The sequence below is a fragment of the Corvus cornix genome, chromosome 17, assembly GCF_000738735.6.
Source record: "Corvus cornix cornix isolate S_Up_H32 chromosome 17, ASM73873v5, whole genome shotgun sequence".
Lineage (NCBI taxonomy): Eukaryota > Metazoa > Chordata > Aves > Passeriformes > Corvidae > Corvus > Corvus cornix.
Genome location: NC_046346.1, coordinates 6092881 through 6109480, shown reverse-complemented (window position 1 = coordinate 6109480; position 16600 = coordinate 6092881). Strand labels below are relative to the sequence as shown.

General features: G+C 48.1%; 1 protein-coding gene across 1 annotated transcript in view; it reads left to right on the top strand.

Annotated features, from left to right (window-relative positions):
- Positions 1-5655: 5655 nt before the first annotated feature.
- Positions 5656-16600, top strand: part of FAM102A (family with sequence similarity 102 member A) — a 37495-nt gene continuing 26550 nt past the window's right edge. The window contains exons 1-2 of the mRNA XM_039561523.1: positions 5656-5682; positions 6969-7600. Of these exons, the coding sequence (XP_039417457.1) occupies positions 7455-7600 (146 nt within the window). The 5' untranslated portion in view covers positions 5656-5682; positions 6969-7454. The remainder of the gene's footprint in view (positions 5683-6968; positions 7601-16600) is intronic.

The window sequence follows — 16600 nt, the reverse complement described above, 5'->3', positions numbered from 1 at the left end:
ACTGTGTGATGAGGGGCTTGGTTGTTGCTCATGAAGAGGTCATCAAACTTGGGGAGGGACAGAGAAAAGTGTCCCTTAAAACCAGGAGGAATAGGTGAACAGGACACTGACAGGGCAAACAAATACACAGGACACTCAACTGAACAGGCAACTGATGCCCAAACAGAACAAAAGCTAAGGAGTAGCATTTATAGATGTTTATTTGTTCTCTGCTGTTCTTTTTGTACCTAGAGATTTGTATTCAACATCCAGACTGGGAAGGAGCCATGCAGAGATGTTCTGCCACAGGGTGCCTCGGAGATGAGGGTGAGCAGCATCTTCCGGCCTGCTGGGGAAAGGGAAATTTGGTGGGGGATTCTCAGTGGTGAGAAGAGAATGTTTGTGGCCATGGAGGCATCACCAAGCCGCCAGAAGCGCTTCTGCTCCCTCCGGAGCAAAGCTCTGCTTACCATGTGTCCGGCTGCAGACCGGCTTTCCAGGAGATGGCACTGCACGCCGGGATCCTGAGCTGCGGCACTGCGCTGTCCCAGGAGCCACCCCTGTCCTCCAGACCCTTGTGGGATCCTGTTTGGTCCCTTCGCTGGTGAATCTTTTCAGGGCTGAGAGCCTGGAGAGGAAGAAATTCAAAGGGCCGAGCACAGCAATGAGATATCCCTGGAAAAGTCAGGATGCCTGGGGACTCAGACCAGGTCCTTCTGCTTCCCACAGACATGGCAGAGGACACTGAGGTGTCTGTCTTTGGGATGAGTTCACTGTAGAACCGAATGGGCAAGCACAAGATGAAAAAAACCACATCAAGTTCCTCATTATAAGTAAAGGGACAGGTTTTAAGGTTTTTTAGAAGGCCACACATATGTCAGTATCCCACAAGTACAGTGCAGTGCCATCACCACATCACAGTTCTGGGAGCAGATCCTCACTGAGGGACAGAATGACACCACCTGCACACTCACCCAAATAACCTTTACTTCCTCCAGCATATTTTTAAAGTTTGTCAAGCCTGTTTTGGCAAAGCATCCTTCTGGGGATCTTTTGTGGTTTTTTTCCTGCTGTCACATGAGAGGTTGTTGCCAGCCAGTACTGTCAGCAGAAGGGTGGTCAGGTCAGTGTGAAAATGGCCAGGCCATGTTTTGAGTGCTGGAATGAAGCCGGTATCACCTGCAAATGGGGCTCATGAGCCCTTGGGTCCCAGATGTGCAGGTGATTAACCCAAGACAGAATCCCAGCGCCAGCAGGGACAGTTTCTTTCACCTCTGCCACCTGGGATCCCAAATTAGAGGTTGCTATGTCAAGGAGGAACCACAGACTTACACTTGCTTCTGATGTATTTGGGGTAACAGCAGTATTTGTGGGGTTGAAGTCAGTGGGACAGACCACAACCAGCCACAACCAGCCACAACCAGCAAGTCTCTTGTCCAGCACACCACTGAAGGGATGGATAGCTGGGATACAGCCACAGGATAAGGCTTAATAAACTCAACAAGCCTTGAGGCAAAGCAGGTTCCAAGTCTGCAGATTTTGGAAGAGGCAAACAAACAAAGATCCAGTTCTACCCACAGACCTCATGGAGAATCCTGCCATACATTCCCAGGACACACTGAAGCAGACATGGAAACCAGTAAACAAAAAAAGCCAGGCAGCTGGATTTTCAGGTCTAGCTGCATATTTGGGGAAAGGAATCCACCGACTCCAGATTCCTGGGCTCCCTTTGTCGATAACAGGATTCCCAGTGCTGGCAGGCCAGAAACACACGGTGCAGGTGTGTCCTTTGCACATCCAACAGGAAACCCAGCCTGGCACAGAAAGTGAAACAGTTCCTGGCCTTTATGATGATAAGTTCAGTTAAATATGGAAAAAGTAACAAACACAAGCAGGTCAAAGTGCAGCCTGTTATTAAGCTGAGAAGACACGAGGCTAACTCCACACCATGGGGTAATCCTATGCAATGGGGATAGGTACCCATTCCCATCACAGGGTTTCTAGCTGCCTCCATGCTACAGCTTACACTGCTGTGGTGTCTGCACCCCCTGCCTCATTTTGGGAGCTCCCCAGCCTGGAGCTTCCCCCAGTCCTGGGGAAGGCACCTATCCACTGCAGCTCCCACCCACAGCTCCTTGGAGCAGGTCATCGCATCCCACCCACAGCTCCAAGAACACACTTACAGCATAAAGTGTCATGTGATAATCTCTTTTTTTTTGGATGATGAGGCTGAAAGCTCATTAAGGCAATTACAGCAGAGGTGACAGGTGTAACAGAGGAGAACCATTACTCTGTTTATGCTGTTACAGCAACATGTGTAATTTAGTTTTAAAACTTTAATCATTTGGCTGCCAGGACAAATGAATTAGTGTGATGATGCTTTCCAGAGGAAGATGCTGATGATGTAGTTTTCAGGGCTTGTGCATCTGGGATTCCCCTGGGATAAGAGACAGTAATTGAAGGCTCACCAAATGCATTACAGGATCTACCTCACTTCACCTCACTGAGTTTTGTCCCTCCTGCATTTATCTTGCCTTGTTTCTCCACTGCTGCCTTATCTCTGTCCTCAAAGCAGGGAGGAGGCAAGATAAGGCATCTCTGTTGGTGCTCGCTCACAGAGCGCAGCGGTCCCAGCCTTGGCCAGCTGGGCACACCTCTCCAGGAGAGCAGAGGTGAGGCCCAGCCTTAACTGCAGAGCCCAGACTGATAAAAATATCCCAGACTGATAAGACAATGCCCTGAGCCAGCAAAAGTTGAGGAAGTGGTGGCGGCACTGGGGAGCGGCCTTGGGAAAGTCTTAGGTCAGGAAGAGCACAGGGCAAGGACGTGGCTGGGAGTCACAGAGCTGAGGTGAGGTGGGCACAGCCATAGAGGAGAAATCCATAGGATGTGAGTCTGGGATGAGCAGAATCCACATGTATCAGAGCCCCTTGGTCACACACACGGTCCCATGGCTAATGGGTTGCGCCTGGAACAGAAAATAATATAAAACCAGAGGGATGGTGGATGGATGAAGATACCCTACTCGCAGATTCCCTCTGTGGGAGGCTCAGACTAACCGATCCCCTCTGTAAACAGGAGCACTGTCCCTTTAAAACATGTGAATTTCTTCAGAAACAATTATGCAGCATAAACACAGCAAAATCAACAGGGTGAATTTCGAACTAATAAAGATTTAATCTCTCAGTCATGAGACTGCGTTTGTTAGGAAAATACACATATCCCTGAGAATGCAGCTACGGTTGCTATACTACACACTGCTCAGCAGCTCACTGGGCATTTTTCCAAACCCATTTATTTTTAACATCAGTCACATTATTCAATTAATTATAAAAACACTGAGGTTTTCCGGAGATGTTTCTGATAAAACTGCGAAGTAAATATGCTTGAGAACAGCAAAGATTAAAGTCTCTGTAAACTTTAGCATTTGAGGCTGTTGCTATAAACAAGAGAAGTCCTCGAGAAGGTTATTTATCAGAGTGACTCATAGCAGATAACATACAATCTCCTCCCACACCACACACAGGGATCATTTGTCCTTTACCTCGGGATGGAAGCAGAGCATCCACATGTCAGCAGTGTGCTGGGGCATGAGAGGTGTGAGAACAGAGCTGGATTCTTCAGATGCCTCCAGTATTTCAGCATCACAGTTTGGTAAATATCAAATATTTAGCAGGCTCAGCTCTTTCCCAATAAGCTGGAAACAGAAATCAAAAAATACCAGCCCATCTCCAGCAATGCCTCAAAGCCTTGAAAACACCAGATAGGAACCGATGGAAGGATTCAAATCTTGCCTGTAACAGCAGCTGTAAACCCTGCTGTTTCCTGGTAACTCCTGGTATGTCCTGTGATGGTTTCAGTGTACCAATACAAAATGTTTTCCCTATCCAAAGTCTGTGTAAGCTTAACCTGGTAGGCAAAAATCATAGCAATGCATTTGGCTTGATTCAATTTTTCACTTTTATCCAAGGACACTGCTGTGTACTTTTCCTAGTAGACTCTTTTTTTTCAAGGCTCACATTGTGGTAGAATTATTTGATAGCTCTGATATCGTCTACACAGATGGCAAAGATTACAGGCAAGGAGTCTGGGCATCAAAGCCTGGCAGATAGCAAGGACTCCCAGGCTTTCATCCAAGATTTGCATATCAGCCTTGGAGAACAGTTCCTCCCGTATGAGCATCAACTTCTCAGCCACAGAGGCTCTTGGGCAAATCCCTAAATTTAAAAACTAGGCAAATCACGTTGATGATTGCAGGCTCCTTCAGGACAAGGAGAGACATTTTGTTCTGCTTGCCCTTAAAGGATGGAATCCAGCCTAACCAGGGATCCCAGCCGCAGCACTGGACACAGCAGCAGCACATAATAACACGGAGCCATTTCGATGAAGAGATGTGCCCAACTGGTTGCCACATCTCACATGTGGAGGGTGAGATTCCAGCTCTAGGCCCTGCCTCGAGCTGCCCCCAGGGCTCAGTGGTGCCAGGGCCTCCCTCCTGCTCCCAGGCAGCCCAGGCACTGCTGGCCTGACCCACAGCCACTCTGTGGTATCCTGTGGGGACAGGATGGCTACACGGCTGAGTAGCCTGAGGAACCATGTGCCTGCAGCTCATGGTACACACTGATGAGAGGGATGTCACCAGAAGCTGCTTGGGCACTGGGATAAGCCAGGGGAAGGGTTCCTAGCTGTCAGGAGGACACAGAGACCACATCTGTCACCGAACCACAGAATGGGTTGAGTTGGAAGGGTCCACAGAGGGTCATCCGGTCCCATCTTCCTGCTCAAGCTGGGTCATCCCAGAGCACATGGCACAGGATTGTATCCAGATGGTTCTGGAATATCTCCAGTGAGGGAGACTCCACAACCTCTCTGGGCCAGTGAGCAATCACTGCACAGGAAAGAAGTGCTTCCTTATGTTCAGGTAAAACTTCCTGGGCATTGCTTTCTGCCTATTGCCTGTTGTCCTTGTGGTTGGCACCACTGAGCTGAGCCTGGCTTCATCCTCTTAGCATCCCACTTTAGGTATTTATACACATTAATGAGGTCCCCTCTCAGTCATCTCTTCTCGAGGCTAAATAGGCCCATCTTCCTCAGCCTTTCCTAATAACAGAGATGCTCCAGTTCCCCAGTCATCCTCACTGCCCTCCGCTGGACCCACTCCAGGAGCTCCACATGTCCCATGTCAGCGATGCCCCTGCCATCACCTCGGCCCAGGCAGGGAGACACCCCAACCGCAGGCCCCTGCCATCCCCTCAGCTCCCGTGCCAGCTGGGGGCTGCTCAGCCTGAAGAGGGGCTCCAAGACATCCTGTGGGGCGGGAAGCCCCGCGGTCCAATTCCCGCTGTGGGGACACCGAAGAGCCCGCTTCCCGCCCACCCCCTCAGGCAGGGGGCGGGGCTTGTCCGAACTGACAGCCCTCCCCTCCAATCCTCGCACTCCCTCCCCGCCCCGTGCCGGAGCAACCAATCGCTGCCTCGCACTGCTCAGCCCGCCTCCTTGCTGCTGTCCAATCGGACGGCGCCGCTCGCGTTCTCCCGTCTCGGGGAGGAGGGCGGGGGTTACGTGCTGTCGGTATTCCCGAAGCGCGGCGGTGTCGCTCTGCCCGTGCGCTGCCTGCGCTATCGGCGTAGCGGCCGCAGTTGGCGTAGTGCGGGCAGAGGCGGCCGTGTTGGGGAGAGGCAGCGGGCCGGGACCGTGCCGCAGGTCAGTGGAGGGCGCTGGGAAGCGGGCTGAGACCTCCCGTAAGGCAGCTGGTGATGGGAGGCCGGGAGTGGCGTAAGATCGGGCTGCAGCTCAGTGCACCGGCTGGGAGGGGGCTGAGCCCGGGCTGCAGCTCGGTGCACGGGCTGTGGGGCCGGAGCTGGGCTGCGGCCCGAGCATGGCCCGGTGCTTGGCCCCTGGGGCTGGGCTGCAGGGCACTGCGGGGTTCAGAGGGCCAGGAGGTGGGCTAAGACCTGGGCACAGCTCACACAGAGAGCTGGGACCTGGACACAGCTCAGTGCATGGCTCAGACAGAGAGCTGGGTCCTGAATACGGTTCAGTGCATGACCCCGGAGTGCCAGGGGACAGGCTGTGACCTCACAGCAGCCAAGGCTGAGACCTGGCAGCAGCTGGGCGCAGAGGCAGGTACTGCTCGTGGAGTGGGCTGGTGGTGTGGAGCACTGACCCATCTCCCCCCTCTCTGCTCCGAGGTGTCTTCAGGACAGCGGAACCCCTGTGGAGGTGCCCGGGCAGAGCCAGGTCGGTTCTCCCGCAGCCACCGGGCGGGAGAGGGTCTTTAATCACCCACCCGCCCACGCAGGCAGCTCTTAGAATCAGTGAGGATTGTTTACTGCCCGGTGTTCATAACCTTGTCCCTGTGAGATGTTAATCAGCTTCTGCCTCCCCGGTTTAGGTGTTGTGTAAAAGTGTAACGAAATTGCTGTGTCCAGCCCCAGATCTGAGCTGTGCAGGGCGCAGCTCTGTGCAGACCCGGTGCCGGGGGAAGGCAGCATTCCCGGTGGGCCTGGCGATTGGACAGCCAGATGACCTGATTCGGTTGTTATGCTGTGTAATCTGGAGCAGGCTGCTTGTTTTTTTCCCTCTCTGCTGCTTTCTCTATTTGTAAGATGCAGGTGCTAACACTTAGGGCTGGTTGGAAATACAGGAAAGAAACATATTTTTCATTTCTTGAGAAGGCTTTTCCTTCCTCTTGTTAGACTACACGTTAGAATGATCTTGCTGGGTGAACTGCTTCTAAAGATGATGGCTGAAAATAGAACAAATTTTTATGAGCTGCTTTGCAAAACAGAAATTACAAGGGGGATGACAACAGTGAAGCTTGCCCTAGGCAAAAAGGGGAAAGAGGGTGTTGGGGCTGGGCTAATTGGGGCCATACCTCTTCAAACTGGAATGAGTCTGGACTGAATATTACGCATCCAAACAGGTTTTAGAGCAGGAGGAGGAGTCCAAGACTGGCTGGAACTAACTTACTCATTTCCCTCCCAAAGGCTGACCCAAAGACCTGTATCGAAGAGTTGTACAAGAGATAGAGACTGGATGCTGTCTGAGTGTACTGCCCACAGACTTAAGGCTTCTCCAGGGACTCGAGATGACTTCTGACAAGAGATACTTTCAGGAGGGGTTGTGCTGAAGACAGAGCACTGCAGCCTCTATATGGGACAGCTCCTGCTGGTCTGGAGCTGAGACCCATCTTCCCTCCCTCCCTTTTCCCTTGGAGATGTTGCAGAGATTTAATCTGACCTCTTCCTGCTCACCTGAAGCCTGCCGTGGCAATGATCCCACAGCCAGATCCCACCACCAAAGAGAAGAGAATTGTGCGTTTGAAGCTGGGCTGTCGTTGTAACTGAACTGGAATTTACTCCCTGCTTGTGCTCCCGGGACGACTGCCCTTCTTCTGCTTGTCTGTGTGTGCTGTGAGCTGCTTCTCCCTGATCTTGTTTGGAATTCCTGAGCTTTCCAAGCTGAATTTGCCCATGGCTTTCCTGATGAAGAAGAAGAAATTCAAGTTTCAGACAAGTTTCACTCTAGAAGAGCTGACTGCCGTCCCCTTTGTCAATGGGGTTCTGTTCTGCAAAATCAGGTTGCTAGATGGAGGAGACTTTGCTAGTTTATCTACCAGGTAAGACCCTGCCTGCAGACTTTCTGCCTGGCTGTGCTTCTTCCCCTGGTTATTCTTCCCTTGAGTGGTTTAGCATATGGCCACCACTTGCTTACCCCTTGATGAGATTTTAATAGTTCTGTTGTAGGGCCCCATATGCCATATCATTCTCCGGAGCAGGGGAAGTACATAGCTGGAGAACTCTGAACCTGGGTGGTGTTGGCTGATCCGAGCTGGATTTAATTTTTCGGAGATGAGGGGAGGGAGCGGGAGGTCACTCCCCTGAAAGGGGATTAAATCCTCTCTTCTCTTTCCCTCCCCTCCTTGCGCAATATCTTACACACTGTTTCAAACCCTGTTCTGTGTTGCCTTCATGCCTTACTGGAAACTGAACTCTGTAGAAAACTGTATGTAACAAATCAACCCTTCCCAACTTTGCTTTCCCTCTTTGACACCGGATTTCTCTTCTTGCTAAGGGTGGAAGTAGTTTGTTTTGCATTGCAAATTGCTGTGCAAGGGAAAACTGCTGCCTGGAGTCAAAGCTGTCAGTGTTAAAGACCCAGTTTATCTCTGATGAACTGATGCCATTGCATTTCCCACTTCAGAGCAGCAGTGTTTTCTATGTCATATTGGGATCATTCTGCTACACGTCTTACAAGGTTCTGCCATCCTGTGTTGGCATTTCTCTTCACTCCTTCAGGCAGGTCTGTTCCCACTCTTGTTACTAATTGCTAATAAAAACTTGCTTTGTTTCCAACTATGTACACAGATTATCACCTACAGTATGCAAACACGAATTCCGTAACAGCCCAGACTTGCTTTCTGCCTCAAGATGTGAAGGAAGCCTTCAGTGGCTTTCAAAACTTGTTTTTTTGCTTTCCTGAGTGACTGCTCAGTTTTAAAGGTACAGGATTAGTTTGTGCTAGCTGTTAACTGCTTTATCCCAGGGCTAAAGCCTGGTTTAGTCTGGTTTTCCTCTTTGTGGTGCTGTATGCGAGCTTTCTCATTTCAGGAGAGAAGATTTTATTGGGCAAGCATAAAGCATTTCTGTCTTGCAAACAGAAATGGTAGGGCAGTGCTCAAAGCTTGGGGTTTTTTTCCAGAGGCACAATACAACCTCATCTGAAGTCGGTAGAAGTTGGTGTGGGCATGGAACACCTCCAAAAATGGACTTTGAATTAATTTCTCTTTTGAAGAAAATCTATCAAAAGAGCTTTTCCTCACAATGTTCTCCCCTGAGGCTAGATCCTTGGGTTTGGTGGAAGTAGCTTATCTAAGGAATTCAAACAGTATGTGAACTTGGAAAGAAATTAACCCTTCTGCTTCCTGGAGTCATAATAGATTAAGTGGCACAGAAGGGTGTCTCGGGAAAAGCCTGTGCAGAGAAATGTCCATCTCCCTCTCCTTGTCGTCCCTGAAAGCAGCTTCTAGGAGACGTCCCTGGGATTTGCTAGTGCTGCCAGCCGTGTGGGTTGTTTTCTGAGCTGGCTGGAGTTCAGCAGTTTGCTCAGCGTTGCAGATGCGTTCCAGCAGCAAAATCAACTGTAATTCGAACCAAACACATACACAGCTCTCCAAACGAGCAAAGGAGAAGTGGGCTGGGGGGTTTGCCACCTTTCCCCCAGCCTGTCTGTGCTCTAACTGAAAGCACATGGAAACCTGTTCCTGCTTGAAAAGTTATGGGTCTCAGTGGTATTGAATCATTTGACCTTTTCCAAATATTTTTCCCTGTTGCAGTTAGAGAAACTTCAGGAGGGATGAATTTCCAGAAGAGTTACTGTGTGGAGAGGCTCCCAGGTCATGCCTTGCCTTTGCTCTGTGCTCCTCTCTTCATTTCTATCACCTTTTTGATATTTACTGGGAAAGATTAAAGGGAAGGAGATACTCTATATGTGTTGTGTTAAAAATCTGTAAGTTATTTAGAGTCTGTGATTGTTTCTCTGAAATCAACCACTTCCAAAACTGATTGGGTTTGAGGCTGTAATGTCTGGCAGGTAATCTCTTGTGAGCTGCTTATGTACAAAATCTGGTGTTCACTCTGCAGTCAATTTGGGTTTCTGTGATCTGGGCCATTTGGAGGTCTGTGGCTGTGATCAAGCTGAGCTGTAGCTCTTCATGACCATGAGTTTTCAGAGAACTGATCTGAATAATGTGTCCCATGTCACCTAGAGTCTGTAAACTGAGCTTAGAAGTAGGTATAGGAACTCTTCACAGGAAACACTAAATCGGTTTTTGTAGTTGTAGTGTGGAAAGAGGAGTGTTATATAAGAACCTCCAGAGACAAATTTTTCAGGTTATTTACAATAAGCTTACTTGACACCTCATGCATGTCTGTGGCAGGAGGTGGGAATATGATATACCCTATGAGTTGTCAGGTGGCACCAAGGTCATTTGACCTGTGGGCAAGGCAGAAGCAGCAGCCTGTACTGCTGGCTCCTGTCAGCCTGTCCCAAGTCCAGCTTAGCCTGGGTTACACGTACGTAGCTGCCACAGCCTGGTGCCCTGGGTCTGGTGGGACACACATTGGGCTGGAACCCCCTTCCCAGACTGCTCACACTTTTGGCTGGAGGGGAACCTGTCTGAAATGCATTAAGACTAAATGCTCTTAGGCATTCAAGGATGTCTGGAAAAGGTTCAGGTCCTGTCAGCACATTCAGCTTCGGGGATCTTCCTCTCCTGGGTTTTCTGGTGTGTTTGAGGTTTTTTTATTGTTATTTTCTTGCAGGCAGGTACTCTGTTTCCACTCTTCCTGTGGAAAGAGACCTTGCATTAAGCTATAAGTATTTTAATGACTAAAGTTTCAGCTGTAAATATCCTTTTGCTTGTCCTTTCCTGTCCCTTTGTAAAGTTTCCTTAGGCTGTGGTGGGGCTTCTGAGATAAAACTCACGGGTTTCACTTTACGGTGCTCTGGGTTTATCACTTTGCTGTTGGATTACAGAAGTTGGGCATCTGAAAAGGCATCTGAGCCAGGTGTAAGCCAGGCAGGTGCTGTATTCCACCACAGAGAAGTACCAGTATATTCCTTGAATATTATTAATCCAGATACTTAAATAGCACAACCACCAGTGAATTCAGTTGCCTCCCAAGTATCTTTAAAAATAGCAGGCACAGAGACTTATGGATGTATTCATGGCAACCATTTTTGTGGAGCAGGTGGGCAGCTACATTTTGTACTGTTTGTACAGTTTGAAGCTTTCTGGGGGGTTGTGCCGCTTTCTTCCTAGAGAGATGAGACAATAATTTAGTTGGGAGGTACCCCATCCATGGATCAGCGCAGGCAGGAGCCTGGATATCCAAATGAGTGCCTAAAGCTACAGGCTGATGTAGTAAGTGCATGTACATCTTTGGGTATCCCAGAAGAGGAAGACTCAAATTCCCCCTCTCTGCTTACAGTTCATGTTGAGTGACAGCCAGATGCTCTTTGCCTCGGCTCTGAGTGATTTCTGGCTCTGTGTTGGCAGTGAGCACACCGTGAAGGAAGTGGAAAGCCAGGTGTTATCCACAGACTCCTGACACCTCATCCTACATTGTTCTGTTAGCCTGCCAACAGTTTCACTCTGATATTTCTGGATTTGAATGAAGGGATTGTACTCTGAAAGCCCCTGTCTGACTCTAGAGGAAAGACTGTTTTGTATGAGTTGAGCAGCTTTGAGGGCATTTCCCACCTTCCTCATTGTCTTCTGAAGGCACCTCACACTGTATTTCATTTGGGACCATGCTTTTCCAAGCAAATGCAGCATTTCAGCTTGGTTTTCTGATCCTGGCACTCCTAGCAGCAGTTTGAAACAATGAATGTAGCTTGTCTCCTGCAGCCCAGCCCTGTTTGCATGTGGGCTCGATCTGGGAAGGGCTGACCCTGTTGGGGTGGTCTGACCTCCAAGTATGTCAGTGCTGCAGCCTGAACCCACAATGTTCTTAGCCTTGCAATTTTTGAGTCAGTTATGGAAGGCCACTTCCTGCATTGCATATTTTATTTATTTTTTGGAGGTGTAAAGCTGCATCCAGAAAACCAAGGAAACACTGATACTTGGGAAGGCACCTCATACTGACAGCTCTCTGTGGACTGAGGTCAGCTTTTGTGTACGTGTGGCTCTGTCATCGTCGTGTAAGCACAAATGACCTGACTTACTTTTGGCAGCTGGTGGGATAACAAGCATCGTTATGCCTTAGTGATAAACAGAACTTTTTCACTTCTGTGGGATGTAAATAAAGGAGGGAAGCATTGCCCTGCTAATGCAGGGCTGGTGATTCAAAATGTTTTGTGAAGGAAGGTGTAAGTTGTGCCACCTCCAGAATGCAGCTCTTGGTAGTGGGAGTTAGAAATCAACTACTTCACTTTACATAAATAGTCATTGTGCCTGGCACTACAGGATCCTTCGGGTAATTAAGTTAACCACATTTAGCTTTTTTGGACTGGAAAATCGTTAGCTGTTTGTTTCATCAGAGACTGAAAGACTGGTTCAGCCTGGTTGAGATCTGAATCTTGACTACTGTCTGCCTTAAAACAAAGGTTAGGTAACTAAATAGTTTCTTCTAGTATCCCCAAGAGGGAAGAAAACTGGCTGTAGTGAAAAGGGGATCACTTGCTTAGTGCTGCCTCTTGATTCCAGTGGGATCGTCACAGTTTAGTAGAGTAAGGAACTTGGTTGTGGCTTTAAAACATTCTCCCAGTTCCGTATTTTAGGACAGTATATGCTTGACTATCCTCTGCTAGAGCATGTGGTGTGATAACGTATTTTGAAAGTACTTTTGTTGCGAATGTGCCTGGAAATGCAGACCTTCCCTACATGTACAAATATTCTTATTACACAGATCAATAGACTGAGTTTTCATGTTCCAGAGCAGCTTCACATGTAACATCCTTCCTTTCTGGCAGAGCCTCAGGAATAGGCTGGGGGTGTTAATGGAGAAGTGATTTGAATGCAGCCCCTAGAAGTGATTTACAATAAAATATGACCTATTTCAAGATAATATTAAAGCATAGTACCTACACCGCCTTGCATTCTGAAACAAATACAGAGAAACTAGACAGCAAAGATGAGAGAAAGGGGGTTCATTCCAGGAATGCAGCTGAATGTAGGTGCAAGTTGTGAGAGCAGAAGCAGTGGATGAGGTTTAGCCTCTGGCAAGTTGAGAGTGTTGGAAAAATTGCAGAAGTGATGGAGCACCACAAGGTCCCTGGCACAAACCATCTTAAGTTGTGCTTTGAGTTTGCAAAGCACTTCTCTCACCTTTTCTGGGCTCTGGCTGCTACACCTGCAGGGTCTGACAGATGCTTTGGAGTGGGTTGATTTGCTTTGTGCCGTGCTTGCATCTTCCGGTCACTGTGTTGAAGCCTGTCACAAGAATTACATTAAAACCTTCCTGCCACACGGTCTGTATCCTGTTGAGTAAAGAGCAGTCTCTGTTCATGCCCTGGCTCTGTCCTGCGTGCTGTGGCTCAGGCAGAGGCTGCTCTGCTGACCAGAAGCTGCAATCTAAAGCGCTGTAACCAATATGCTGTGTGTACAGCATCAGTAAATATGTTCAGATACAGGCGGCTTTCAAACTTCCCCCTCATCGCCGATTCTGAGCTGGCATTGCTTTGACAGCTGACTCTTAGCAACAGCCTTATCTGTGTGACTTAAGCAGCCCTTGGCTCAAAAAAATTACTCATTGAAAATTAATGTTCTACTGGGAAACCAGGGCTCTGTGGCCCACTTGATTTGCAGGGTGACAATACCATCAGCTCTGGCTGAGAATCAGGGAAGGTAGGTAAGAGTGGCCCTGCTCCTTTAAGACATGTATTTATTTCTGAAATACAGGGAAAAACTTAAAGGGCTTCCAGTCTCTTTATTCTTTGTGCTCTTGAGCTGCCATCAGTGTTGACTCTAGCTTTGTAGCTGAATTTCTGAGTAATTCATGTATGCCTTCAGCAGCCTGTGGTCTCTCTGCACAGTGGCTGGAATTTTAATAGGCCATAAATTGCTAGTGGCAAGTTGTTCTGGTACCAGTTTCTAGATCAATGAGGCAGGTACAGATTTATTTCTTATTATTATTTTATTGCAGGAAACTAAATCTGGTAGTGTTTCAGGAAAGAGCCCAGTGTCTCACTCAGATCAGAAACCTCCCTCACTTCGGGGCAAATGTGTAAGCTCACATTTGTAAGGCCTGGCACTGTGGGATGGTGAGCTCTGCAGCATCCACCTGTGTGTAGCTCTGTGAGGCCTCATCCGTGCAACGACACGCGGATGTGGCTCTGTGTGTGACCTTCCTTCTTCAAACAGGATATGTTCTACATCCTCTGTGGGCTGCCAGCTCTGCACTGTGCTTGCAGCCTGCTCTGAAATGGGTCAGGAATCATTTCATAGCTGTGGGTTACTGTGTAATAACCAGAAGCCTTTAGGAGTTCCCTGGACCAACATTTGGATCTGCATGTTTCTTCTGTAGTGTCCTGTGACCTCATGTCAGTAATCCGTGCTGTAAAGGTGATCATTTCAGGTGTTATTTCAGGATGTTTCAGCCCACCCCAGTACCAGCTGCTTGCCCTGCAGGATGAGAGACTTTTTTTTTTTCCCCCTTGCAGTTTATTCATTTTGTGCCAAGTGCACTTGCTGGGAGACACGATGCACGTTGCTGTTGTAACTCCGGACTTGGCATCACGATCCCTCTGGTACCATACAGTGGGACTCGGCATCTCATTTTAGTGCCTGGGTTTGAAAGGCACTTCCCACTAGACAAACAGTTGTGCCTGTGTTCACTGCATGAACAGCCTTCTTGTTTGGTGTATTTTTAATCTGATGAGCAAGAAAGGGAATTGTTGTGCACAATTGGAAATCACTGATTGTCGTGGATGTCGTTGTCATGTGCTTCTCAAGGGTCGCCCTTGTAGCTCAGTGGATAAGGCCAAGATGAGGAACTGGGGTGGAGTTATGGGGATGAGGAAGAAAATGAAGAGGAAGCACATGGAGGCTAAAGGTTTGGGAGGAGGTAAGTGTGGAAGAGACAGTATGTTCTGTATATAGCAGCCACACTCCCTGCAGATAGCGAGTAGCTGAGCTGGCAAGAGAGCAGGATTATGCCTTTCGTTTGGCTGGATTTATCCTACTTTATTGGTGAGAGGAGGCCTTGAAGGAGGTCCACGTTGTAGTAGGAGATGGGATGAAGCTAAAAATACCTTTACTGCTGTATGCCTGATTTTAAATAAGAAATGAACTCTGTCCGTTCAGCCTGAAAGCACTGTGAGGGCTTACATGGGAGGAAGGAAGAGAATATGTGGATTTACTGTCCTGGAAGGGCTAGAAAGCTGCAGCACTAATTAGTGATGCAGCTTTAGAGACCTACAAAGGTCATGTGGTTGGTAACTACCCTGGAATGTGATCTCTGAAATAAGCAACTAAAGCTTATTTTGGAGCTTTCTAGAGCTGCATGTTTCCCTCAGTGAGGCAAATCCCCATTTCTTGCCATTCAGTGTACCAAATGTAGAAAACAAAGTGTAAGGTTTGTTTAGTGCCTGTCAAAAATTACCAAGCACTATGCTCCAGCCTGGCTTTGCAATGAACAAGCAGATGAAGGAACCTGTAATAGAAAATCCTGTGAAACGGATGTGGCCTTAGGGTTTCAATTTGGGGTTGTCACATACCTCCATTTTGCTTCCAGAATAAAACTTCATATGAAATGACTGTGACAAGATGTTTCACTAATAGCTATTGGGTTAATGATCAACAGAGACTCACTCAGCCAGCTGCCACATGAAGGACTGGTCAGTGCTTGCCTACCTGTGCTCCTGCCTGCCAATGGAGTTTCCATTTCTCCTGAACTGCAAGTTGGGAGTGTGAGAAGTACAAAATGGGGAGGCCAGAGTGAACCCTGACAATGTTTTCCAGCTGTCTTGTTCTCTGTCCGGTCACTTTTGTTTCCAGTCTTTAAGGGACAATACTGCTCATTGAAATAAAAATGCAAATGGCCAGGAGAGGAAGAAGGAAACACTTGTCTGGAAAAAACCCTGGCATAGAGAATTTTTTTTTTTTTTTTTAACCTGGCGTTGTATCAGACTTTGAGGCTTTATCCATGCTTGAAACAGCAAAGGTGAGGTTGGGTGTGGCATCATGGTGTTCAGTGGGTTTTTGTTTGCATCTGTGTAGGTTGAGGAGAGGGTTTCCAGTTTGGTTGTGTTTCCATCATGTTTATCTCTCCTGCTAGTTCCTGTTCTTCCCATCTCTCTTAGGCTGTGCCTACATGTCAGAGAATATGAGGGAGGCATGTAAGATATTTATAATTCAGCAATTTTTCCAGAGCTGTTAATGCTCCGTTGCTCCGAAATGGAGCAATACCATTCGCACTTAGGCAGCCTTGCTGTAACCAGTCAGCCCCAGCTAGAGCAGCATCCTGCTTCCAGACTAAGCATTAAGGGCTGAGCAGAGGTAGTCTGCTTGCCTGTGTTACAGATTAATTATACAGTAACCTCTCTGTAGGAAAGCTTTCCCTGGCTTCTGTCAGTGGCCTGTTCTGGTAACACCAGGCTATTGCATCTACATAAATGTCAAATTCTTTCAAGTGCGGTGCTGCTCATTTTGTACCTTCAGTAGCCTGCAGTACCTTTTGCTGCAAGGGAAACTGTGCTGTGGAGGAGTATATTTCCTGCAACTGTTTCTGTCATTTGCTGCCTTTCTGCTTTGTTGAACACTGTTTTTGTGCTGTATAGGGAGTAACTGATCATACTGTGGCTCCTGTGCTCTCTAAGGTCCATTTCTGATGTAGGTTTATAGCAATGACTTTTCCTGCTGTAAGTGCAAGTGCATCTGTTCTTTCAAAACAAACCTGCATGTTGTTTTCCCTCTAGAGTGATGCAGTACATCTCCAATGTCATTTGCTCTCAGCAGGGGAGAATCAAGGGAGCGTGTCTGAATACAGCTTGTGGTGACAGTCACAGGGGAGGTAAAGCCTCTCTGATCCTCAGAAACCTGCTCCTGCAGTGGGATCCTGTGCTGACATCTCCCAAGGACTTAACCAGCACTGGCTGCTGCCACTAAGCGCAGAGC